At 44.9% G+C, this 26,601-nt stretch overlaps 1 protein-coding gene across 2 annotated transcripts in view; it reads left to right on the top strand.

Moving 5' to 3' along the window:
* Tgfa (transforming growth factor alpha) overlaps nt 1-26,601 on the top strand; it is a 97,053-nt gene that overhangs the window by 13,132 nt on the left and 57,320 nt on the right. For both annotated transcript variants that reach the window (XM_048353567.1, XM_048353566.1), the window contains exon 2: nt 18,400-18,453. In XM_048353567.1, the coding sequence (XP_048209524.1) occupies nt 18,400-18,453 (54 nt within the window). The remainder of the gene's footprint in view (nt 1-18,399; nt 18,454-26,601) is intronic.

The following is a 26,601-nucleotide window of genomic DNA, read 5'->3' as shown; positions in this document are numbered from 1 at the left end:
TTTTTCAATGGCTACCCTCATACCAGTATCCTCCCAGTATCCATTTTCAAGTATCTGGGATTTCAGGCATGAGCCATTGTGCTTGGCAAGCCGATCATTTCTGCTTCAGGAGTGACGTCTTCACCATAACTAGATTCGTGTTTCCCCTGGTGATTCTATTAACTTTTGTCTCATGGATTTTGATGCTGTTGTTAGGCACATATATATTTTAGAGATGATCTATCTTTACTATGAGTGATTCAAAACCATTTCAGGGTGTATACATGCTGAAGGTCATTACTAGTAAACTGTGTATCCCCCTATGGTACCAGTCGCTCATGTAATGTCTCCATTATTACCTGTGAGTTGAGCTGTCTTCCTGACTTAAACAGAACTCTGCTCTACTTTGACTTTCTTTGTGGAGGGGGAAATAAAAAGAAAAGACTTTACTCCAGTTTCCTGGACTAATCCACTATTCAGGCCAAGATGGTGGGACCTTCTTCTATTGAGGCCTAACGGACTGGTTCCGCACCAGTGAACCACTTGAAAGTTAAAGAGGTTTATGCTTAGGAAAACATCAACTTATTGTGTAATGCGAGCTTAGTGGCTTGTGAAGGGCTCTTTCCCATACCGTGCAACAAGGGAAAAGTAAACAAAACAGTCCTTTCAACTAAGTCAGATTTTCTGGATTTCAGATGAAAGGCAGGTATTTCTCTTTTAATAGTAAGAACAGAGCACGTGGCCTCCTCAGCTAATGTCTTATATAGGAAATGCCTAATGATGGTACAGGAGCTGTGATTTTTCTTTTGTTTCTTCTGGTGCTGATACTCGGGCTTGAACTCAAGCCACCCTTTGCTCTCAGTCGACTTTTTTCTCTCACAGCTGGTGCTCTACCATTTGAGCCCCATCTCTACTTCCAGCTTTGTGCTGGCTAATTGGAGCTAAGAGCATCTCAGATTTGTCCCAGGCTAGCTTTCCACAGTGATTCTCAGAGATCTCAGTCTCCTGAGTAGTTAGGAGTACAGGTATGAGCCACTAGTACCAGTGGAGTTACTTTTTTTGTGAACCAAGTCCAATGAAACATTTACTTCTCAATTTACCCAGTGTAGCTATTTTCTTCACCTAATAACTGTCTTGTCGAGCCAGTGAATACCAGAATAAGGTCTGTCAGTATAAAGTGAAGTTTTTTAGATGATATGTTTCATGGATGGTTTAATTTAGTAGATCTATAGTTATGGATTAGGTACTCTGCTGGGTTTGGTGATGTTAATGCAAAGAGAACCATGATGGAGCCCTTGCCTTCAAGCCCTGAATTTACTTCGGATTTTTATTTTATTGTAAAGGTAAAGAACATTGTAGATGCAGAAGTGCCTGGAGTTGATCATGGGTTAGAGCAGACAGTGGATAAATGTAAACAGCTTCTTGACATTTTTTAAAAAAACCATTTACAGAGTAATTCCCATGCAGATCATTTACTGATTGCTGGCTAAAAAGAAAAGCTGCTGCCTCTGTCAATAGAGGGCTTTGCCCTCTTTCAAACAAGAGTTGATGTGTTCAGATAATCACATGGTATATGCTATTTGATGTATAGTAAGCCTGTTATTGGGAGCCTTTTTACAGGTACTTTCTTTAAAGATTGACCCTTTCTGTCCTGGTGTTGGTGGCTCATGCCTGTAATCCTAATTACTTAGGAGACTGAGATTGGAGAATTAAGGTTTGAAATCAGCCCAGGCAGGCAAATCCATGAGACTTATCTCCAAATAACCAACAACAACCTGGAACTGGAGGCCTGTCTCAACTGGTAGAGTACCAGTCATGAGCCAAAAAAAGCTGAACAAGAGCAGCCTGCCTCTGAGTTCAAGCCTCATTATAGGAAGGCAGGAAAGAGGAAGGGAAAGGGAAGATCTCTTCCACTGATACAGTCTGTCCCCAAATGGGTGGCATGTCAGAGAGTCACAGAGCATGTGACCTGTTGGCTCCACTGGGGTGCTGGCCTCACCTCCTTCGCCCCTATTCTACACTTCCCTGTCAATGCTGCCCCCAAATTATAGCAGAAGACTGCAGTGTCTTTGACACTTCTGCATTAGCACATCCAATTCTTTATGGTCCAACTAAAGATAGAACTGCATTAGCACACTTGCTAATAGCTGTCATGTTTTCAGACTCTTCACCCCAAATTGAACAATGACATGCATCACAGAAAAAGGCCAGACATTTCTATTGGCTTGACCAAGTAGAAGTGAGAATAAAGAATGCTCCTGACTTGTATGAAATAAGCCTCACTTTCCAACAGTACAAACACCTCATTTACCCAATAAAGCATAGTTCTGCATCCGCCTGGGCAAAAAAACTGGTGAGACCCCTTCTCAACAAGCAAACTGGCCATGGTGGTATCCCAGTATGCTAGAAGACTAGAGAGGAAGATTGTTGTCCAAGGCTGGATGAGCAAAGGATGCAAGAACTTAGCTGAAAAATCAAAGGGCTGGGGATATGACCCAAACACTTACCTAGCAAGTGTGAGGCCTAAGTTCAAATCCCGGTAAAGCCTGACAAAAAGTAAGAAAAAAATATCTCTTTGCTTCATCAATCATAGATGAGTTTCTCCTGTAATCAGGAAATAATGTTTCTGTCTGTTTCACTTTCCTCCAGTATATGTGGAGAAATCTCCTGAAGCAGGGAGAGGGCCCCGCTCTAACAGGAAACTGTTTACATGACAAGGACAGATCTAGGCTGAGAAAGATGAGCCATTTATCTGAGCTCCCAGCCTTGAGAAAAAAGGGGAGAGGGTAGGTGTTTTATCCTAGAAACTAGGATGTGGTATGCATCTTGCCTGGAATGTACTTTCTTAAACAAGGCAGGCCCTCAACTTGTGAGTAGAGTGAGGGGAAAGTTCCGCTGGAGGGTTAGCCACATGCTCATGTAGTACACCTGGTCCCCTTCTCTATGATTGTCAGGTCCCCGAGTTTGGTCCTGCTTCAGCCCCACTGGGGGCTGTGGCAATGTCTGACTCCACTCAGAGCAAATCAGAAGTGGACTTAAGACCTAATTTGTCCTTGAAGATGAAGTCATTAACTTCTGTGGAAAAAGCACTGCTCTGGCTTCCAGCAAAATGGGAAAGCACTAGGAAATCTGGTAAACTGCTGCTAACCTGCCTGGCCCTAACTGCTGACTACATTCACTCTGCTCCATTCTGCTTTCCTGCACAAATGGCTGAGGCACTATTTGCACCTGTGCTGTTTATCACCTAAGGAGCTATTTTCAGAAGTTTTGCAGATAAAACATTTCTGACAATCTGGGGCTTTGTTTATTAAAAAAAAAAAAAGTCTTGCTTGGAGGAGGTGGATAAGTCAGTATGGAACAGCTTGTAAATCCTTACACACTGTCTTCCTTCCACGGAGGGTAAGTATAATTCACTTTCATTGTATAGTTACACCAACAGGTGTTTCTAGATAACCTCTCACTCTTGGCAATTCAGTGTGAGCAGGTGAGAGTGAGGGCACACATGTGTGTTTTAGCTGAAGGTTTCATTTCCAACTTGGCCAGTTTTTTCATTTCACCTTCTTCTTGTTCCTATGGGTGACAATTTACCCCTGGAGTCTTTTCTTTCTTCACCTCTGGTTCCTAGAACATCATTGAAATAGCACCAGATTTTTTTTTTAAATCCTGCTGTTTGAACTCAAGAGCCTCATGCTTACTAAATAGGTACTCTGCTGTTGAGCCATGTCTCCAGCCCCCTTTTTTATCTAATTACTTTTTTTTTCCAGTCCTGGGATTTGAACTCAGGGCCTGGACACTATCCTTGAGCCTCTTTGTGCCCAAGGCTAATATTATACTGCTTGAGACACAGTGCCACTTCCAGCTTTTTCTCAGTAGTTTATTGGAGATTAAAGTCTCATGGACTTTCCTACTGGGCCTGGCTTCAAGCCAAGATCCTCAGATCTCTGCCTCCTGAGTACTTAGGATTACAGGCATGAGCCACCAGTACCCAGCTTCTGATTACTTTTGCCCAGGCCCAGGCCTGAATTGCAATCCTTCTCTGCGTCCCACTGTAGCTAGGATCCCACGCTCATCCCACCACACTCAGCTTCTTCCATGGAGATGGAGAATCATGGATTGTTCTTCCAGGTCTGGCTTAGAAATTAGAGCCTCCTGATCTTAGCATCTGCATAGCTGAGATGATGGGTACATGCCATTAATTGTTGAGAAGGGGTATTGGTGAACTCTTTAGCCAGCATTGAACCATGATCCTCCTGATCTCAGCTTCCCAAGTAGGTAGGATGACGTTCATGAACCATTGTACCCAGTTGTAGCAGATACTTTTTTTTTTTTTGGCCAGTCCTAGGCCGTGAACTCAGGGCCTGAGCACTGTCCCTGGCTTCTTTTTGCTCAAGGCTAGCACTCTTCCACTTGAGCCACAGCGCCATTTCTGGCCATTTTCTGTATATGTGGTGCTGAGGAATCGAACCCAGGGCCTCATGTATATGAGGCAAGCACTCTTGCCACTAGGCCATATTCCCAGCCCCTGCAGCAGATACTTTTGAACATAAGTAGGACATAATTCCATCTTCAAACCCAATTATGATCACTTAGGAAGTGGCTGTTTTAGAAGGAACTGGAGGCTGCTACTTAAGTGCAGTAGTAAATTGTGCTATGATCCACGAATAATGCCTGCTGTGGGTTCAGCATGAGATGATGTATGTGCCGTATATTTGCATTTTTGCATGAGCCAATAATGATTTCTCTTAAGAATGAGGGGGGAAAAAAAACATGGGTTTCCAGAATTGAAAGTGTCCCTACGTAGATTACTTACGTTCCATGGCTTTTTGTTATTTTTTTAAATAGCACTTGAGTTTTAAAAGGAAGTCCATAAATCTAATCTCAGCCATCCAAAAGTACTACTGAGGCCTGCTAGATAGGCCTGGCCTCTCAGAATCAGCGTGTGAGGTATGTCCTGTTACTCTCAGGACACACTTTGCTTCCCTCAAAGTGAGGAGAGAATATCACTGCTAATGCTGAGTACAGGACTCTATGGCTTGACATTCACAGTGGCCTTGGTTGAGCCCTTACTGAGTGATTGACAGGAACATTCTGTATGCCTCCTAGTCAAAAGGAACTTCTTTAGAGGGAAGTGCTTCTCACCCTGGAGGGCATGTGGCATGTCATAGTGGCAGCCTTTGTAGCCATGGTAGCATTATTATACCCACATCCATGGAGTCAGCTGCCTATTTAGTTTTCTCTAGATGTGAATGGGGCAAAGGCCTGGACCCTGGCCTCAGAGGCATTGCACTTGGGGCATAGACCCCCAGAGTTGAGCATTATATCTAGGTTTGTGTATCTGTAGAAGACCTGTGCTCTGGCCAAGGACAGGGCTGAGCCCATCCCCTCTGAACCTGGCAAGCTGCTTCAGCAACCTGTAGGCAGTAGTGTGGGGTGGGCTTCAGGGGATCGGGCTGAGAGACGAGACAAGCTTCCGGAAGCCTTGAGCATCTTCCTATGGAGGCTGACTTAACCTGGGGACTTTATGCATATTTCCAGAGAGCTAAGAGTTACCCTAGATGACCTGAGATTCCTAGCCCCTGACTGAAGCCCTGAAAGAACTCAGGGATGATAGGCAACCTATGCAGAGAGCCTTTAATGATGTTAGGTCATCAGGCTAAGGTTTATTGTGTAGCTTACTCTCATAGTCAAGCTTGCCGATGGGCATCTCTAAGCCTATGTTCTTATTCATTCATTTGTTTTTTTAACTCATTGAGGTAGGCAGGCTCCTCCATCTGAGAAGTCAGGTAAAGATCTTGAAGACACTAACGTTTGAACCAACTGTGGGGTGTGTGTGTGTATGTGTGTGTGTGCGCGCGCGTGTGCTGGCCCTGGGACTTGAACTAAGCTTTTTTTGCTCAAGGCTGGTTAATCAGATGTAGAAGTTTCATGGACTTTTCTGCCTGAGCCAGCTCCAAACCACAATCCTCAGATCTCAGCCTCCTGAGTAGCTAGAAAAACAAATGTGCACCACCAGCGCCCAGCTTGAATCAATTCTGAACATTGAACATAGCCCTGAATGGTGAGGAGAAGGCAAAGTGTAGTTCACATAGAGGCAGAGGGAAGAGGTGACCGAGGTGCCTTTCCCATGGTCAGCCAGGCATGTTGACTCTGTTATGTTCACATCCAGCTACTTCTCATGCTCTTTGTCTGGATCCCTGTAGTGGTATTCCTGGTTCTCCTATTCTACAATTGCCTTGTTAATGCCTCCCCTGTCTTCAGTGACCCAGTGATGCTCTCAAGATACATCAAATGCTTTCACTATTCTTTTCAACATCTAGGGGCTGCCCTATAAGAAGTAAAATCCACACTCCCATGGGAGCTATCCACCCTGGCATTTCTCCAGCCTTGTTTCTACTCTAGCTGTATTAGCATTCCTGCTCTTTCTTGGACGAGTTTACTCCCATCCCAGGGCCTTTGCACTTGCTGTCTTCTCTGCCTTGGATGGTCTTCCACCAGATATTTTGAGGATGGGATCCCTGATTATATTTAGGTTTCTATTGATGTCACTTCAAAAAGGACATCCATGGTAATTGTCTTCATGGTAAACACACACACACACACACACACACACACACACACACACACACACACACACACTGAGGAAAATACTCAAGGTTCTTCTTCATTTCTTAGAGAACTTCTATGACAGAGAAGTTCTAACAGTGTACAAAAGTATCTGGATTCCACAGGGTTGTTATAAAGTTGTGTTCAAATAGAACTAAAAACAATTCCCTTCCCCTCACATGCCCCCTTCCCTTGATCCTAACAAGGCAGAAAATAAACAAATACAGGATGAGGGCTGGGTTGTGAGTACTCTATCAGCTATAAGAGTCCTGGACTATGGGTGACTAGATCTAGTGCTGGAGTCTGTGGGGAGCAGGATAAGAGGCTAGACCTAGTGACCCATAACCCAAGTCTCCTACTAGAAGGCACTATGTCTTTTGTGTGTGTGTGTGTGTGTGTGTGTGCGTGCGCGTGTGTGTGCGTGTGTGTGCGTGCATGTGTGTGCACGCACATGGGGGAATATGCAAATGCCAGTACTGGGACTTGAACTCTAGGCACTATCCCTTAGTTTTCATTCAAGGTTCATGTTCTACCACTTGAGCCACATATCCACTTCTGGATTTTTGGTGGGTAATTGGAAATAGAAACCTCATGGACTGGGCTGGCTTTGAATTAGGATACTTAGATCTCAGCCTCCTGAGTAGGTAGACTTACAGGCATGAGTCAGCAGCGCCTAGTTGAAAGGCTATAAGTCTTAGCTGTCAGTAGCTGGTGCCTGGGCTTGTCAAGCAGGGCTTTCTTACTTGTTTTCTCCTCCTCCCTATCCCCTCCTACTATCCCCTCACTTTGCTAGTCTGCAGTGTCATGTGGGCTAAGAAATGTGGGACTACAAGAACTTAAGGGTGTTATCCCTTAAGGGAAATACACCAGGAAACCATAGTTGTTCGGATTTGTTTCCTGTTCAGTCTGACTTGCTTCTTAATCAACTACCTTATGTGGTCAAAAAGCAATGGTAGAGGGTGGAGATTAAACACTGGTGTAATGGTGTCCCCTCGCCCAAATTGTCCCCATACCTAAGCTGAAGCTACATTGATGGGTGATTATTTATGCCAAGTCACCTTGGTATCTATGTTGGCCTGACCCCAACCCTTGCAATGTCCTCTGCGGGGTGTTTCAGGATATCCCGCATGTCTAGAGCAGTGGAAGGGATGAGTTGTCACCCACACAGGAAATGGGACAGAGTTCAAGGATTGCTTCTTTCTATCACCTTCCTGTTCACACCTTACGTGCAAGCCACTAGCCAGGCGGGATGTCTAAATATGGCCTTGGTAGGCTGGAGTTACCAAGAAGGTAACTCTGCTGGTCTGAGGTTTGTATGAGCAAAACCACTGCTGTTCTGGGCTCACAGAATGGCAATTCTGGGAACCACCACCCAATCAGGGAAGCTGAGCTAGGCCAGTGTGTCCACACAGGCTGGGGAGGAACTCACTACCTTCCTAAATTTGCTTCCTGTACTTCCTGGAAGTGAGTACACTCTATCTAGCTGGTTCTGGCTCTGAGGCCCCTAGATGCAGTGCATTGGCTATGGTGTGTGCAGCTCAGTTCCCGGCCTTGCCTCTGGTCTACTCCTAAGCACTTCTTCCTCCCTTTAGGACTCCGGGAAACTCAAGTGTAGTCCTTTCCAGAGACACAAGGCTCAAATCCCAGGGTCAGTCAGCTGAAGCAGGCCTCAGCACCCCAGCTTGGCACAGTCTTTGTGCCAGAGCTCACCCTGGTAGAGCCTGTTGGTGATTCAGCAACCTGGAAACTCCAGCCAGCCAGAGAGGAGAGGATTTGGTAACACCCTGCTGCCTACCCATTCTAGGAACTCCCTGCACAGGAGCAGGCCCCAAGGAAGAGGAAGTTTGACTCAGTACCCAGCCCAGGGCCAGGTCTTTGATAAACCTTAACTCTGTGGAAGAGATCTGCTCCCTCCTAGCCAAAAAAATGTAGGGTGTGGCACAGATCTGTGATAGGCAGGGCACATGGCCTTATTTACCCTCCTTCACCTGCAGGAGATGCTGGGTGCCTGGCCTCCGGGATAACTCATTGTTCCCAAGGATGTATTACCCAGAGGCTCCACCAGTAGGCCAGTGAGCAGGTTGTGCTTTGTGCTGGTTGTGATGTGGGTGAGGGTGGGGAGTAAATAGGGGAGGTTGTCTCAGAGTCGTGTCTCATCAACCTGTTGGGCCTTAAGAAGCAAGTTATCTGGGCAGGATAGTGCCAGTCTCTTTCTTGGAGGGTTTCTATGGCTTAGCAGTTATTTATTTCTCATGCTTTTCTGGATGTCAGGAAGTGCACATGTCGCCTCCTTTCGTGACTGTGTCACATTGTACTGATACTGTTTGTGTGGTGACAGTTCTGGGCACTTATTAGAGCATCAACTCTAAATAGCTCAAAGTGTTTTGCAAGTATTCTAACCTGTCCCTTGAAGATACTAATCAGTTTTTCTAAATCAAAAATGGTGGGAAGTGGGGTATAGGTGGAAGGCAGGGGGAGGGAACTCCAAGAGGCCCTGGTGGGTAACCCAGCTGGAGTGGGTGACCCACTCCTGGCACCAGAGCCCACAAGCCTCAGGAAGCTCAGGGAGTGTCAACAACCCCTACCTGCTGGAGTGGTGAGACATGGTGGAGAATATGAAGGTCAGGGTGGGTTGGAAAGCTAGGAAGAAATGGGGACGAGCAAGATAGAATGACCTGGTTGTGTTCAGGAGACCTGGATCAGATAGACACATTTGATGGAAGCTTGAATAGGAAACATCAAGGACACTGGCAAGAACACTTTGGCATGTGTTGCTCCAGTTAGGTCTCCTTGTCTAGAGTGTACTGCCTTTTCTGGGAGAGCCCTGGGCACATGGTGGTTAGGGAACTCCTAGGACTAGGTGAACTGTTGATACAAAAATCACTGAAGTTGCTTTACAGCTCTTTTCTATACCCCTTTGCACCTCCCCTTTTCTTGGGATACACTGAAGCCTCGTTAGAGCTGCCAAGCACAGAAATCTTCTGTTTTGTCATAGAAGTTTCAACAAAATGAGAATGGGAAAAAAATTACAAAAATCCACAGGTCATCCCATCTGGTGACCAAACAACTAAGGGCCAGCTGTGCCCTGTTCAGCAGACCTAACTCCAGGCTTCAGATCAGACCACACTTCCTTCACTCCTCCACAGACCTTCTGTATTCTAGTGGGACTATTTTACATTACTATTTAAATAGAAAGCACCTAAAGGAAATGCAAACCAAAACAACAATGAGATTCTACCTCACCAGGTTAGAATGGTCATTATCAAGAAAACAGCCAGCCACGGTGGCCCACACATGTAATCAAGGGGGAAGATGAAGCAGGAGGAGCATAAGTTCAAGAGCAGCCTGGGCTACACCTTTAAAAGCTGGGTGCTGGTGCCTCATGCCTGTAATGCTAGCCACTCAGGTGGCTGAGATCTGAGGATTATGGCTCAAAGCCAGTCCGAGCAGGAAAGTCCATGAGACTCTTATCTCCATTTAACCACCAAACTGTGGCTCCAAGTGGTAAAGCATTAGCCTTGGGCAAAAGAGCTCAGGGACAGCACCCAGGCCCTGTGTTCAAGCCTCATGACCAGCCCTTGCCCCCTCCCCAAAAGAAAGAAAAGAAACCATAACAGATGCTGGTAAGGATGCATCTACAAAGGAACCCTAATACACTGTTAGTGGGAAAGAAAACTTGTTCGACAACTCTGGAAAGCAGTGTGGAGGTTCCTCAAAAAATATAAATATACAACTACCCTGTGATCCAGCAATTCTATTCCTGGGCATTTACCCAAAAGATTACAAACCAGGATACAGTAAGGCCACCAATATAATCATGTTTATTGTAGCACTATTCATCATAGCCAATGTGTAGAATCAGCCAGATGCCCTGAAGTGGACCCAATCAATCAAGAAATGTGATATAGATACACAATGGAAGTTTACTCATCCATTAGAAAGAATGATACTGTACCATTTGTAAAGAAATGGAAAGACCTGGAAAAAATTATGTTAAGTCATGCCCCTGAGAGACAAAGAATGCATGTTTTCCTTTATACGTAGATGACAGATGGAGCTTACAAACTCTTAAGTAAATACATTGGGTGATATGAAAGTGTATATATTTGTAATAACTGAAATACAGTAGATTCAAGGAAGATCTCAAATAGTGTAATTCCTTAGAAAGGCAAAATCAAAGTTCATCAAAATAAAACATCAGGAAGATGGTTCTTGAAAGGGGTGGGGTGGGGTCCGGGGGAAAAGAGAGGACAAATGAAGAGCAGAAGTGGGAAATGCAGACAAGAATCCAATGTATATCTGGAAAAATTAAGAAGAGCGAAGGAAGGAGTAAATAGGGGAGAAATGGGTGAGAATGTTGAGAGGGGTGGCATTGATCAAAATATATTCATAAACTACTTTGTTAAATGGCAACTTTTGACAATATGTAAAGATAATAAAAAATTAAAAATAAATGCAAGGCATATATTAACTTACCAGTAAACTGGAATGGTGATGTAGGCAAACATTTGTAATGGAGTTCAATGTAATGGTTTTCAAGGATTAGAAAGGGTATTGCTCCCAGGAACAGTACACTGTACAGGTTGTAAGAAAAGGCACCTTGTTTTATTTTTTTATTTTTAGTATAATTTTATTGTCTTTTAAATAGTGGTACAAAGGGGTTAAAATTCAACATGTCTGTTTATGACTATAATGCATCTTGATTAGGGTCACTCCTTCCATCATTCTACCTCAAGAAAAAAGGACTTTGGTCCCTTATCTCCAGGACCTAGTCTGCCACATTAGTAGATTCTCAGTAAGTATGTGAGTTAGTGAATTCACATAGTGAATAACACAGAACAAGGAGCAAAGCATAGAGCTGTAAGAGCTCAACTGGCTTTCCTCATTTTTCCTTCTGCATGCTCTCCACACCCACCCCTCCAACTCTCCTCCCAAGCTTGTGACTTCTGATTTTCTTTAGAGAAAATCAGTTTCACCTACCTGGAGACCCAACAAGGCAACAGCCATTGGGCCAGGTATGGACCACATTAAGGGGGCAGCTAGATAAACCACAAGGTAGAATAAAGGAAGGACTGCTCTGAGGAAGGGACAATTACTTCTGACATTTGCTCCAGGCTTTGACAGGCAAATCTGATTCCTATGAGTAAATGAGAGGGTGTGACAACTTGAGGTCCAAATTTTTCAAAACACATAAAAGTTAAACATATTTCTAGAGTACAGTGTGTTCACTGTATAATGTCAGATCTGGATAATTTATGTGCCTCTCACCTTAAACACTCGAGATCACATGTTAATAACTAGCAATTAATAGCAGCTTCATGGCTACAATGTGCTGTCCAATATGCATTTCTTGTGTATTGTAATATATGCTTGTCCAGAAGGTGAAACCTCTGTGAGTGTTCACCTCTTTATGACCTTGTAATGTAGGCTTGAGAAGCTAGACAAAGAGCACCAGCTCAGAGTACTTGAGTCAAGCTTCTGCAGTATCTGGAACCCAAGACACTGGGCTGGGAAAAGGCAGCCTGTATGCAGCGATTGAGGCAGGGGAGGCAGCAGAGTCCAAGAGAGTGCATGGCAAAAGGGAGGGAAATAAGTCTCAGACCAACTTATGCATTTAACAATCTCTGCTCAGGACTCTGTTCTGTTTTGGAGTTGTGAGCTGTATGGAGCCCATGGAGAAGCAGGCAGGATATGGTATGGCAAACTCACTATGGCAGCAGGAGCAGATGATAAAAACAACAACAACAACACAACACAGCACTGTTGGTAGGAGAACCAGTTTGACAACGCCCTATTGAACCTTTATTTTTATCTACGTACTAGCCCAGGGAGTGATGGTGAAGCCTGGATTGGGGCAGGTCCTGGGGATGGATGCAGAGGATGGATAAGGAGGTCATGTGATGCCTGGGTGTGTAGGAGGGTAAGTGAGAGGGAGGGGCTGATGTGTCTTGAATCCCGCCCGGAACACAAGAGAAGGTGGGTGATGATGAGTTTATTTTTGAGCCTGAGACTTGGGGACACAGGCTTTAACAGAGGGGTGAGGTGGGAGATGGTGTTCAGGGTTTGAATGCAGGAGAAGCATCTATGGGACAGAGCCCACACTTGTCTGCTGGGCTGTAATGGGGAAGATGGCATTGTTCTCTGTCACAGGTGACTTTGACACTTTGAGGCAAGTCACAGATTTTAGATTTCTTTCTTGTGTTCTTTTTAAAATTTATAGATGCTCAATAAATTATTAATAAACATAAGCAAATAATGTTTGAAAGCCTTTAAAATGTCTTAATATTTCGAAGTCAGTGCCTAGAACCATCCTAGTAACCCTAGAACTTCAAGTAAATTCCTTGTGTTGAAGTCCCCTTGGATCTTATTCCTAATGACTCCAAAATCTGGGGGCAGAGGGGATCTGAAATCTAAAAATAAAAAACCTCTGAAATCTAACCCATTTCTAGTCCTAAGCATTTTTGGTTTTTGTTGTTGTTGTTGTTGTTGTTGTTTGTTGTTTGCTGGTCCTGGGCCTTGGACTCAGGGCCTGAGCACTGTCCCTGGCTTCTTTTTGCTCAAGGCTAGCACTCTGTCAAGGCTAGCACTTGAGCCACAGTGCCACTTCTGGCCATTTTCTGTATATGTGGTGCTGGGGAATCGAACCTAGGGCTTCATGTATGGGAGGCAAGCTCTCTTGCCACTAGGCCATATCCCCAGCCCCATTCCTAAGCATTTTTGATAAGGGATGGTCACGTCAGAATACCTACTATGTACATGACTTAGGACAGGTAGTCAGTGTTCACAAATGTCATAACTACTATTATTCCTCAAAAATCAGCCATATGACAATCCCATAATTGAACCACAGGAGGTAGGAAACCAAGAAGCCTAGCTGGCTCCTTCTATGGCCCTTACCCAGGCCCATCTGACTGGGCTACGTATGGGAGCAGGCAGCAAAGCCTCACCAGCTTCTGGGGGTTTGTATATCACTAGTTTCCTTTCGATTTGTTCATCATGGGGCCTGAATACTGTCTCTTGAGCTTTTTTTGCTCAAGGCTAGAGCTCTACCTCTTTGAACCACAGCTCCACTTCCAATTTTTAGGTGGCTAATTGAAGAAAAAAAATCTCACAGATTTTTCCCTCCCCGGACTGGCTTCGATCCTTAGATCTCAGCCTCCTGAGTAGCTAGGATTATAGGCATAAGCCACCAGTGCCTGGCTATCACTGGCTTCTTTGCTGTGCATCTGAACCCCCCAGCTGAAACATGATGTCAACTTTCGCAAACATTTACATTGTTTTGGAAGAGTGTTCCAGAGGCTGGGGTAGTAGGAGAGCCCTCTGTATCCCATGAGCCCATTTGCCCACAATGGTTCATATTCCTCACTGTCCCCAGAGTTCTCCTAATCCTGTCTGGCCAGTTCTTCCACACATTCCTCTGCAGCTTTGCCTGTTGTTCCTTGGAACAGGGCCAAATGTGAACTGTCACCTCTTCCTGAGAGAGAACCAGGCTGTTTTTCCATGAGGATGCTACGGGGCCAGAGTTGGCCTTCACATGCTAATCAATGTATGGACAAGGCTCCAGGGGCACACACCTAGAACCCTGGTCCCACCAGCTCCCCTCCTTCTTCATGCCTGCTGTCTGCTTTCCACTTCTTCTTTCTTGGTCAATTCTTGCTCTGAAGCAGCATCTCCACCTGCTGTCAGTCTCTTGGATTCAGATACATTGATAACATTGTGCACAAGGACAATTTTGCTATGCAGGTAAAATTTAAGTATGAGAATATGATCCATAAGGGAAGATGCACTGGCAAGACTTGGGTTCTACGTGATCCATTTGTGCAGATTTTTATGCCCACCTGCTGCCCCTGCAGTTTCAGGATCGCACGCTCTAAGTATCCCCCACCACTTCCCAAGTTCCTGACTCTGTTTCTCTGCCAACTTCCTAAAGCATGGAGAGGAAAAGAGGGAAGTTGACAGCCCCTTGAGTATGGCTGCTGCCTCCTCCCTAACTCTTTCCCTTCTGCCCTGCATCCCTCTTCACTCACAGGCCTGTACTCATCACATTCTTGGGACCCAGAGCACCCTGCAGCCAAAAAGACCTACAGCAATCTCCCTTCACACAGGAAGCCTGCCTTGGGCTCCAAACACAAATGAGATAGTGAGCTTTTAATGTTCTAGGCAAAAGACTTACCATCCAGTGAAGTAGGCAGAAGCCTAGAATCAAATCCTGATTGCTACAAAAGCCAAAGCAAGACATGGGCACCTCTACTGGGGTGACCAGAGCTGAAGGTTACTGCACTCACTAGGTGGTCTCCAGGTGATGGGTTGAGGAGACAGGGTATTTGATGCTGAAAATACAGCCTAGGTACCTGTCTAGATTGCCAGTTCTATTCAGGAGCAAGGGGCTGGAGTGAGATGGCCCTGTTCTGGTACCCAGAGTAATGTCAGTGCCTATCAATTCTCAATTGCATTTCCTAGCAGCACATCTATGGATGGGTTTCAGGGTGGTTTTAGTTCTGTGAACTCCCAGATGAATAGGCTGGCCTCTCTTCTTACAATGGTTTCTGTTGGAAACTTGTCTGTGTTCCAAATAGCTGAATTATAGGCATGGCAATCCTTGTCCTGTCTTGAGGGCAGGCCCTGGCTCCCACTCCTTTTAAGGGAGTGGGAGGAGGGACCAGGCTTTCATAAAATCTTTTCTTCTGTTATGTGTGGTTTTCCCCTCAGATTTCCCACTTGGGAGCTATTTAGACAGAAATAAGATGCTAACAGGAGCAGCCTAAAAGGGATTCCTGTCCTCTAGGGCTGGGTGGCCTTGAGCCTGCCTTCTGTCCCAAGGGCCAGTGGCAGGTGGTTTGGACACTCAGAAGGCCGGACCCTATGGCTGCAGCTACCACACTTGTGTCTCTGAGCTACTATGGCTGCAACTAGCACTGCAGTTGCACTCTTCTTGTTCTTTCTTTTCTTTCTCATGAATCCCAGAGCCTGCCAAAGCCATATGTTCCTGCCTCCTGCACCCTGGCTTTCTAAGTGCAGCCATGTAGCCTGAGTTCTGGATACCTAGACAGCAACTTGGTGGTACGGGCTTATCGGGGAGACTGAGGTAGAAGGAAAAAAAATCCCAAGAGGCAAATGAATGTGGCCCCCAGAAGGGAGGGAGGCGTGCTGAACCTGTCATTTAGGACAGGAAGGGTCATGCCTAAATAGGCACATACCTGCCAGGGTTTCATGACCAGTATGGTGTGATGATTCAGCACTCTCTTGAGCACAGAATTGGGACCAATTTGAGTCTGAATTTGGCTATAGGAGCTTGAGAAAATTCCTTAGTCTCTCTAAGCCTCAGTTTCCCCATCTGTCCAATGAGATATCCACCAGCTGAACAGGAGGGAGAGGCTGGGAGGTATCGTGAGTTATGAGAACCAAGTAAGACAACATATGCAAACCCCTCTTCTGGGCCTACAGCTAGTCCATACTCAATTAGTGGATTCCCAACATACCCACATACACACCTGAGAAGAAAAAGACCTAGCCCCCCTCTTCCTGATCCTACGCCTCACCTAGCAGAACAAAGCCAGGACACCAAAAAGCTCTTTTCCAGGAGGGTACCAAAAGCACATATTCTTCTGCACTGCTCACAAAATGAAGCATCTTTCATCCATGGAACATGGTGGTTTTGCAAATCTTAATCCTAAAATGCCTTTATGAGTTGGTAGCTTACAGGTGCAGAATGAGAGGCAAAGTGACACACCAAGGCTGGGGGACTGGCCCTAGTGCACACCCTTGCCTTTCTGAAGAGATGGGGTTCGTCTGTATGCCAGAGGCTGCCTGCTGTGGGGCCCAGGAACTGTGCTGTGTTTACCTTGACTGTCAAGGTAGGGGTGGGAAGGAGGCATGAAGAGAGCTCATTAGTTCAGGGACAGTTCCTGCCAGGCCAGTCACGCTCCCCCTCCAGAGGCATGCAAAACATCCCTGTGTCATCATCATTTGACGCGGTTATGGATCACTGGCTGACTTGGGCCCAGAATGGTTTGTGGCAGTGCCAGCAAAGTCAGAACGTGACTGTTCCCCAGCTTCGAGGGAGCAGCCACTAAGACTCTTCCTGGCTAGGGCAGGGATTCTTGCCTCAATCACTGGTGGGTAGACTAGAAATTCACCCTTTGAAATGTTTGCAGGGGACCCCCAAGGAAGAATTCATTTCCAAAATTAGCATCTATGGGGCTACAAGAAAGACCACATAGGAGGGTTTCTCATCTATTTCCCTCCCAACACCTCCTGTTCCAACTCAGTGGTCCATACTCTCTATAGAAGTAGAGAAGCCCATGCTAGGCCCTAGTTCCAGCAGTGGGAAGCTCTTTGGATGTTTATTTCAAAAGCCAGAAGCTGTGTGTATGTGATGTGATGTGTGTGTGTGTGTGTGTGTGTGTGTGTGTGTGTCTTTGTCTTTGTCTTTCTGTGTTCCAAGGGTGGATTCCTGAGTCCACACTTAAGTGAGGAAGTGAAAGGTACCTGGTAGGAGTTGCATGGTTCCTGTGCAATTGAGGAATAGCCAACAAGACTTTTCTAGTGTTCTGCACTGATTTAAGGTATCTACTCCCTACAGCGACCTGCTGGAAGCACAGCTCATCTGTGTAGCCACTGAGATGTCTTTCTGGTATCTCCATTTGGAGAAGTTCCTATTATTTGCAGAACTCTGAGGTTCTTCCTTCTTGGTTGGAATTTTGCTGCTCTGTTTCCAGAAACCTCCAGTCCTGTAACACAAGGGCACATGAGGTCATCTGTTGCCAGAGGTAGCCTTGTGGGTCACACAGAGCTCCATGCTCATACTGACCTTGAACTTGGGAGTTCCAAACTTTGCAAGTGCAGTCTTGACCTTCCTAGTGTTCTTAGAATCTGTGTCTTATAAAGGAAGTCCAGTGGGACAATGAGTATGAGTAAGGCCTACAGCCTTGATTCCTGGGTCCTTCCTACTATCTCCTACCACCTCTAAATGGGTCGCTGCTCCTGCCATGTTTTGTATCTAGTAGGATCTGGATGCACAAAAAATGTTGGGAGTAGGTACATGTACCCCTGTTATCTTAGGGTGGAGTACGGTGACAGCTGTCACCATGGACTGGGAACTCTACCACATGCTCAGTGGGAAATAAGAAGAGGGAGCCTGTCTGTCTCCCCAGATCCAGGTAATTAGTGTATCCTGAAATGGGAGGTATGAAACCTTTGTGGTATCACCTTAACTTAGGACAACAAGTCCTTGGGAAGAAGAGACAGACATCTAGCTGGACTTCCCTCTTGCCAACTGTGTCTCAGCACATGGTTCCAGCTGCACAAGTTCATGGGAGACGGCAGGACAATGGCTCCCATGCCCAATTTCACACTTTGTCACCGAGCCTATGAGACACTTCACTCACCCTACACACAGCCCCTTCCCAGTGGAGCGCAGTGATGCATTCAACAATCAGAAAACACCATGACATGCACAATGGCACGTTCTTTATGTCAACCGCAGTGAACTAAAAATGGTTAAATTGGTAAATAGCTTATGATATTTTCCTACCAAAAATATATTTATGAGGTTTCTTTTTAAACAAACAGTGCCCTAACATTTGGAGAGAGATTGCAGCAGGAAAGAATCTACTGCCTTCCATAAGTACTTTCTCCCTGCTTGTTAGGCAAGGGGCCCCGTGCTTTAATTCCCACTGAGCTCATCCAATAAGGCAGCTAGGCCTGCGTGTTGGCCATACTACCATGTGTTTGTTTCTTCCAGGGCCTGCCCTCCAGGTCTCTCAAGAAATCATTTGCTGAGCAGACGTTTACCTTTTCTTTCTGCTTCCCTGACAGGTATTGTGTTGGCTGTGTGTCAAGCTCTGGAGAACAGCACGTCCCCCCTGAGTGGTGAGTTGAATCTCCTTTGAGGATGCAGATGGGGTGTGGTCTGTGGATATGACTACTGGAGAGTCTGAAGTCTCACCTGAAGAGCTCCTTCCTGGGCCTTCTGCACACACACCCCACAGATAGGTTGTTAACTGTGGGCCTGAGGAGGGCTATCCTGGATCCCTCAAGAGGCCACCTGGCTCCCATCACCCTTCAACTGTGTGGATAACTAGTGTGGACTGGTTTGCTGGAAGTCAGGTCCTATCAGGTCCAGTAGTTCTGAACCATCTGCACTTACCTACCTCATGTAATAATCGGTGTTCTCTGCTCTGCCTAGAGGTCTGTGCTCAGTTATTTCCTGGTTCATGCTTTGATATTTGTAGCAATTCTTTCCTTTTCTAGTTTCCATTTTAAAAATTTTAAATCGACAATCTGGCAAGCCTGGGAAGTATAAGAGGCAAACCTTCAGCATCCTAGCACTACAGGGAAGTGAGCACTATTATGATTGTACCCTGCTTGTAGCCTTTGTTTATGCCATTCGTGTTTTTATATGGTCACTTCCGGCCATGTTAATTCCTGCTTTTAGAACTCAGGGGTTCCATGTTATTGGAATATCCTGAAATCTATCCTTTTAAAATGTTACCACGTCCTGTTCAGTAAGCACATGAAATCTGATTAAGTATTCCCCTCTGGATATTTAAAGTGCCTCCAGCTTTATCAGTTATGATGCTACACCTTCCTGCCTAGAGAATTTCCCTTTATTTAGATTATTTCTCAATATATACCTCCAGAAGCAGGAACATATACATTTGTGAGCCTCAATACGAACTGCTAAATAGCTTTACAGTGAACTGTGATTACTAGCAGGGCTTGAGCCTGCCAGTCTTGCTGCTTCCTTGTTAACATAGGGTATGTTTCTCTGGCTTCTTCTCCCATCTGCTCTGCTGTGTCTCCATGGTAATCAGAGAGGTCTATGGGAAGGGACAGGTTTACATGAATTCACTAATTGTCTAACCAGTCACCCAAAGTTCCTGGTACTTTACTCTTTGCCTCTTCTAGATCTTTCCTCCATTCCCTCTGGAGGCAATGCCTCCACTTCACCGGCTTTCATTGTTTCCATCTCCCTTCCCCCCATTAACAGTCATCATTATGCATAAGGTGCCCAAGCCACCTGGTGGCCCATGATGACCTCTATGTCATCATCTCTTCCTCTATGTCATGCTTTGTGCAAAGGTATGGGAGGTGTGGGGAGGGAGTGGAAGGAGTTGAGGGTGACCATGGAAAGCTCTCCTTCTGGAGTTCAGGGCCCATCAGCTTCCATCAAGTGGTTAGTCCCACTTCAAACCACCTTCCAGAGCACAGAGCTCTAACATGAACATATGGGAGAATCGCCCCAGCCTCCTTCCTCCCAGCATCTCTTAGGCCTTTACGCGGAAAGTAGATGATGTTGTATTTCATTTTGTACAGCTCCCTTTAAATTTGCAGTTACTTTACTGTTTCCACTTATATTTCTTGATAAACACTATGTTTGTAAAAATGTATCCATACATATGCAGAGTGACTTTCACATCTGAGTCCCTCCTAACTCCTGGGTCCTGGGTAGAGCCATCCATTGAATGGTGTGCAGATGGTGATTTTAAGACAGAAATTGTAAGAGCTTCACCCTTGATGTAAAATCAATCATGAACATAAGATGAGTTTTGATTTGTTTCTAATGAACAACCACTATGCCAAAGGGCTGTTGGGATATCCAAGATGAAGCCCTAGCAATAAACAAGAGCATCCATAGAGAGAAAATTGTGAATACCACATACCATTCAAAGGTTGCACATGGGTTCCCGGGACATTAAGCTGCTCCCATGTGGCTTCCTTACAAATTTCTAGGATGGGGAGAAGGAGATCTAATCATGCTATTATTTGATGGTTGCCTTGCCTTTCTTGTTGAGATTTCTTGGTTCTTCCTTTCTCTTAGATTCCCAGGTAAAGAATTATGCCAAAAACATAGGAAACTGATTGTCATCAGTGAATCTGTCTCAGACATTTACCTTGGGTGGGACAGTGGAGGGAGGGGAGGCCTTAGGCCCACATGGTCTCAGTCTTTTCAAGTCACTAGGCAAGCTAATCATCAGGTTTGGGTTTGGGTTAGTTTCCTTGCCTGTGGGACCTGACTCAGAAATGGCCTAGAAGATTCTCACATGGCCATTCAGATGGTCTGGTAGAGAGGACTTGGAGAGCTCTGTTGGGAAGAATCACTCGGAGGCTCAGGGTTGTAAGAAATAGTGCAGCAATGAGTTGATGGCCATGGAGACAATGCAGGGAAGTGGTGATGTGACTGCCATGTAGAGATGGCCCTCCATCTTCATGAGTTCTGCATCTGAGGACTCAAACAACTACAGATCAGAAATTGTTGAGAAAAACTGCAATTCTGGTGAACCTACCACAAAACTCCCCATCATTAAACAAGACAGTAGAACAATTTATAAAGCATTTCCACTATATTTAGTATTTTAAGTAATCCAAACATGCCTTAAGGTATACAGGAGGAAGAATAGAGGCCACATGTAGTTAGCACATCATTTCCTATAATGAACCTGAGTGCCTGTGGATTCCCTATCTGGGTTGGGGAATGGTCCAATAACAAATCTCCCAGGGATCCGGAGGAGGGACAACTGTATTTAATGCTCTTGGAACTAGATGCTACTTTACATTGAGTTTATAATGCTCTCAGTGCTAGAAGCATCCAAAGAAGTGAGCCTTTTCTGTCTTGTCCTCAAGGAGGCCACCCCACAGAGGACCAGAAAGCACAGGAACTCATTAGCATGGTCTGAGCAATCTCAGCTGATTGCTCACTGTATACATTTTAAAAAATAATGTCTACCAGACAAAGTGAAGTCAAGAATCTGGGATTGAGGAGACAAAATATTAATCTGGTTGGCTGTCAACTTGTAAAGCATGAGGAGAAACATTAGCTGGAGGCAGGGACAGGATGGCAGCACCCCAGCTTAGAACACCTGTCACACCTCCAAAGGAAGGAGTTATGACCTATCTTCAAAAGACACTTTTTAATGCCCCTTAAAAGGGACAGAATGCACCCTGGTTACAAAGTTGTTGGGTGGCTGCTTGCTTAACCCTCAGAAATGTTGCACCGTTCCCAGGCTGCCCATCTGGTTCTCATATTTTCATGAGACTCACTCTAATGACCGAGGAGGTGTGGTAAAGACCTTGCTCAGGCACCTGGGAGCCAGACTCCAAGTTTCCCTCTGCTATCTGCCTGGCACGATCTGCAGACTTTGGGTGGCTCTTTAGATCTCCAAGCTTCTGCTCCTTCCTCTTGCCTGTGTCTAAGAACACCCACCTGGAATCGGGGTGTGTTTGAGGGTTTGCTTAATTTAGTGTCTGGGGGAGACTTTCCAGAGATGATGAAAGGACATGGAAAAGTCACAGTGGAGTTATTCATGGAAGAGAAATATCACCAGCATCCGCTTGCTTGGGGAGATGGTCAGATCAGGTGGGGGTGGGAAGGGGTACCTCTTGGCCTTCCATCTGTTAAGATAGTAATTTTGGGCTAGAGTGCACAGAAACCAGGCAGATAAGATAAAATTTATAAGGAAAAAAATCTTGGAAGGCTTTACTTGTTGGGCAAACAGGTAGGATGTGGGTCAGCCAACAAGCAAAGGATTAGCTTATTGCTCATCTCATCTAACAAAAGCTTTTCAGAACTTCAAACTGCTTCCCTGTTCCATTGTCTAGAGCTTTCCCACGTGGAGCTGAAGTCATTCTAAAATTAGAGGCCTCACGTGTTTGTCCCAGGTACATGGTTTACCTGTTCCAAATAGGTATCTGTAGCACAAGAGACGTGCTATGTCTCAGTTTGGAGATGAAACAGCACACACCTGTATGTGTATGTGCGTTAACACCTGCTCAGAGGGCATAGGATGGAATGAGAAATCTTCCTCCCCTATGCAGGGTGTATCTCCACACTGTCATCCACTTCCTCCTTGTACCCGGTGCTTTGGGCTGGGCCAGTTCCTCTTTAGCAAAGGCTACTCAGGGTAGTTGAGAAAACTCAGAATAGGGGAAAGAGGTTTGGACTTTGGACTCACAGCTGAAGATTTTTTTTAAATCCCTAAAATCTGAATCTCAGTTCCCCTATCAAGAAAATGAAGGGATGGGATTTAGTCAATGACTGCTCAAACTTTGAGTTACAAAATCACTTTAACTGGGCCACAAATGGTATTTCTTTTTAAAAATTAGTTGAGTTGCTAAGGATAGAGAGATTCCAGGTGTACTATATGAAAGAGTTATATACAGTTTCAAGATTATTATTAGTGTTTGATGGATGCATATATTGACATTCTGCATCATTTACTTGCATGAATTACATCCATATAACATCTTCTGTAATGTCCAGATACGACTTCTTCACAAGAACTTAACACTTGCAGAGTAAGTACCATAAATCTTTTAGGATCTGTACTTTTCCCAACACTTTGAGAGACTAGCAGGGGTAGGGGGCATTGGCCCCTGGGCCCTGTTCTTGAGCTCTTGTGCTCAAGGCCAACATTCCACCACTTGAGCCACAGCTCCACTTCCAGCTTCATAGTGGTTAATTGAAGACAAGAGTCTCACAGACTTTCCTGCCTTGGGTGTCTTCAAACTTTGATCCTCAGATCTTGGCCTCCTGAGTAGCTACGATTATAGGCAGGAGCTACCAGTGCCTGGCTCTATAGACTTTTATATATGTCTTGTCATTAACCTCTAACTTGACAGCAGTACTTCTCAGGAATCCATTTTTGCCAAGCCTTTCCAAAACACTAAATTTATAGAAACAACAGCTTTTTCCTTATGCACAGACATTTCATTAATTTTTATAATATTAAAATATGCAAATATACTGACTACAACTGACAGACTCAAGAACAAATCTAAATGATCTCTTAGGTTAGATTAGACATCTACTCTTAACTCCAATAAACTACTTGGAAGTGGAGCTGTGTTTCAAGTGATAGAGTATGATCCTTGAGCCAAAGAAGCCTAGGGACAGTGCCCAGGCCCTGAGTTCAAGCCCCAGGGATGGCCTACAAAATGTGCAGCTCAGTGACATGTTTGCCAAGCATATGTTAGGCCCTGGGTTTGATCCCCACCACCACCACCAGCACCACCAACAAAAAACAAAAAAAAAAAATCTAATCCTATAGTCCTTACTTTCCAGGCTGTGGCTGTTACATGACATTGCCAAAGATAACCTCTGTGCCAGGCAGGCACTTAGCCTGCAAAATCAGAACCCAACCATGCATGCACCTGGGTAAGAGGGGGTTGCTTATTAAGAGTCAGCCTTGGGGCTGGGGATATGGCCTAGTGGCAAGAGTGCTTGCCTTGTATACATGAGGCCCTGGGTTTGATTCCCCAGCACCACATATACAGAAAATGGCCAGAAGTAGCGCTGTGGCTCAAGTGGCAGAGTGCTAGCCTTGAGCAAGAAGAAGCCAGGGACAGTGCTCAGGCCCTGAGTCCAAGCCCCAGGACTGGCCAAAAAAAAAAAAGAGTCAGCCTTAAAGGTTCTGATCCAGGAAGGGCCAAGTCACCCACTCCTAAGGGGGACTGTGGGGATCTTAGCTACAGCAGGCTGTGACCATTCTTCTGAACCTTCTATGGGAGATGATTCTAATGCTGTTCACTTCTGGACCTCATCTCAGTCCTAGGAGCAAGAATCTAGTTGGCTTTTTGTCCTGGACTGGTTTCCTAGCAGCTATGGCAAAGACAGAGAAGATGGCTGTCAGGTGACACAGGGCCAGATGACAGCTTGGGCCTTAGATAGGGCAGATTTCCTCTTTAGACATGGGAAATGTAAAGTCCAGATAGATCCTTTGAATCATTCATTAAATGAGCATTTATTGTGTGCCAGGCCCTGTTCTCAAAAGACCTTAACACTCTCTAAGGAAAGATAGATAAAATGTATTTTACTTTATCAAATTGGCATATTTGGGAGAATGGCAGTACTGAATGCTAATGTGAGGCCTGAGAAGGCTGCATATTTTGTTAATGTCTATAGTGATTAGCATAACCTTCTGGAAAAAAGCTTAGAATTAATGGTGAGCTTAATAGCATAGTACTAAGAAGCAGAAACTTTAGAATTGCACATGCCCTATGGCCCAACACTTGCTTTTAAGGATCTCTTTTATAAATAATAATTAGAGAGGTTAGATTATTTTCCACTGTACTAAAAAGGAATTCATTTAAGACAGACACTGGTGGCTTATGCCTGTAATTTGAGTTACTAAGGAGGCTGAGATCTGAATATTACAGTTCCAATCCAGCCTGCACTTTAAAATCTGGAAGACTTGGGCTGGGGATATGGCCTAGTGGCAAGAGTGCTTGCCTCGTATACATGAGGCTCTGGGTTCAATTCCCCAGCACCACATATACAGAAAATGGCCAGAAATGGCGCTGTGGCTCAAGTGGCAGAGTGCTAGCCTTGAGCAAAAAAGAAGCCAGGGACAGTGCTCAGGCCCTGAGTCCAAGCCCCAGGACTAGCCAAAAAAAAAAAAAAAAAAAAATCTGGAAGAGTCTTATTTCCAGTTAACCCAGCAAAAGAAAAAGAGAAGTAGAACTGTGGCTGAAGTGGTAGAGCATCAGCATTGAACAAAAATGCCAATCAAAACTAGATGATATAACAATTCAAAGTTATAAACAATATGTGTAAACACAAAAAAAGAAAACATAGCAGCACAATGTTAACATTAATTATCTCTAGTTAATGAAAATATAGGTACTTTCGTTTCTTGGCTTCTAAAAAGGAAGCAAAAGCAGTGAACACCTTACTTCCCCACAGGTCTCTGGCCAGTGTTCACTGAGTGCAAGCCATGGCAGCCAGCGAGGCCCATACAGCTCTGCTGTCTCTGAGCACACGACCTGCCATGCTAGCTTTGCTTAAGAGCACCTCAGTTCTCTGCAGCCTGGCTCCTAGGCCTCGCTCCCTAGAACAGCAGCTCTCCATGGACCCCACTGTCTAGATGGGCTGACCCTATCATTTTACTTTCCAGTTCTGGGATTGCTAAGCCAAAGTCCTCTGCAGTCCACCTGAAAATTCTTGGGTTACTATCTGATTCACAGAAGTTTCAAATACAGGAGATTCCCAGTTTACAATGGCTTTGTTTACAGTTTTTCAACTTTATAATGTTTTTCATAGAGTACAGTTTTTTCGTAAAGGACATGTGATATTCACTTTAGTATTATTGACTCTGTACAATAAGATTTTTCCCAGTTGTAGACTAATGTGAAGTGCTCTGTATGTATTTCAGGTAGGCTAGGCTAAGTGATGCTGTTCAGTAGGTTTGTGCATTCAATACATTTGCAACTTAAAATATTTTCAATTTATGATTTATTGGGAAGTGTCCCCATTATAAGAGGAGCAATGCCTGTATTTGGCAACATTTGGTTTTAACAGAGGTTGGGCCTTTCTGGGCCCCCAGCCCTAAGCCCAGTCTGACAGTTGTGAATATTTGGGAACTAGACAGGCCACAGTCAAAGTCTGCCTCTGCCACTTAACTGCTTTGAGATCTTGGACAAGTTAATTAACCTCTCTGTGCCTCAGTTTCCTTATCTGTAAAAGGGAATAGAAATGGTACCTACTTCTGGATAAAGAACTTAGTGTACATAAACATCAGGGCCTTTTAGTACACATGAGCTCATCTTGGCATTTGCTGTTGCTCTTGCTCTTCTCCTCCTTACTAGTGAAGCCTGTAGAGTGAAGCAAGATGGTCTCTATGGTGCCTTGGATGCCTTGCAGTCAAGTCCTAAGGCATTGTTACCCCTCCTAGCTGGGCGCTGGGTGCTGGTGGCTCACACCTGTAATCTTAGCTACTAAGGAGGCTGAGATCTGAGGATCAGGGTTCAAAACCAGCCCAGACAGGAAAGTCTATGAGACTCTTATCTCTAATTAACTAGCAAAAAGCTGGAAGTGGAAGTGTAGGGCTCAAGTGGCAGAGCACCTTCCTTGAGCAAAAAAAGAAAGCTAAGGGAGAGTTTGAGGCTCTGAGTCAAGGCCCAGTACTGACGTATACCTATATGCATACATGTATATGTGTATACATTTATACATAAGCAAATAGACATACATACATATGTATGTATATTTATATATGTATACATATGTGTAGATATACACAT

This window comes from Perognathus longimembris, chromosome 8 (genome assembly GCF_023159225.1).
Source record: "Perognathus longimembris pacificus isolate PPM17 chromosome 8, ASM2315922v1, whole genome shotgun sequence".
Lineage (NCBI taxonomy): Eukaryota > Metazoa > Chordata > Mammalia > Rodentia > Heteromyidae > Perognathus > Perognathus longimembris.
This window is presented reverse-complemented; position numbering and strand designations above follow the sequence as displayed.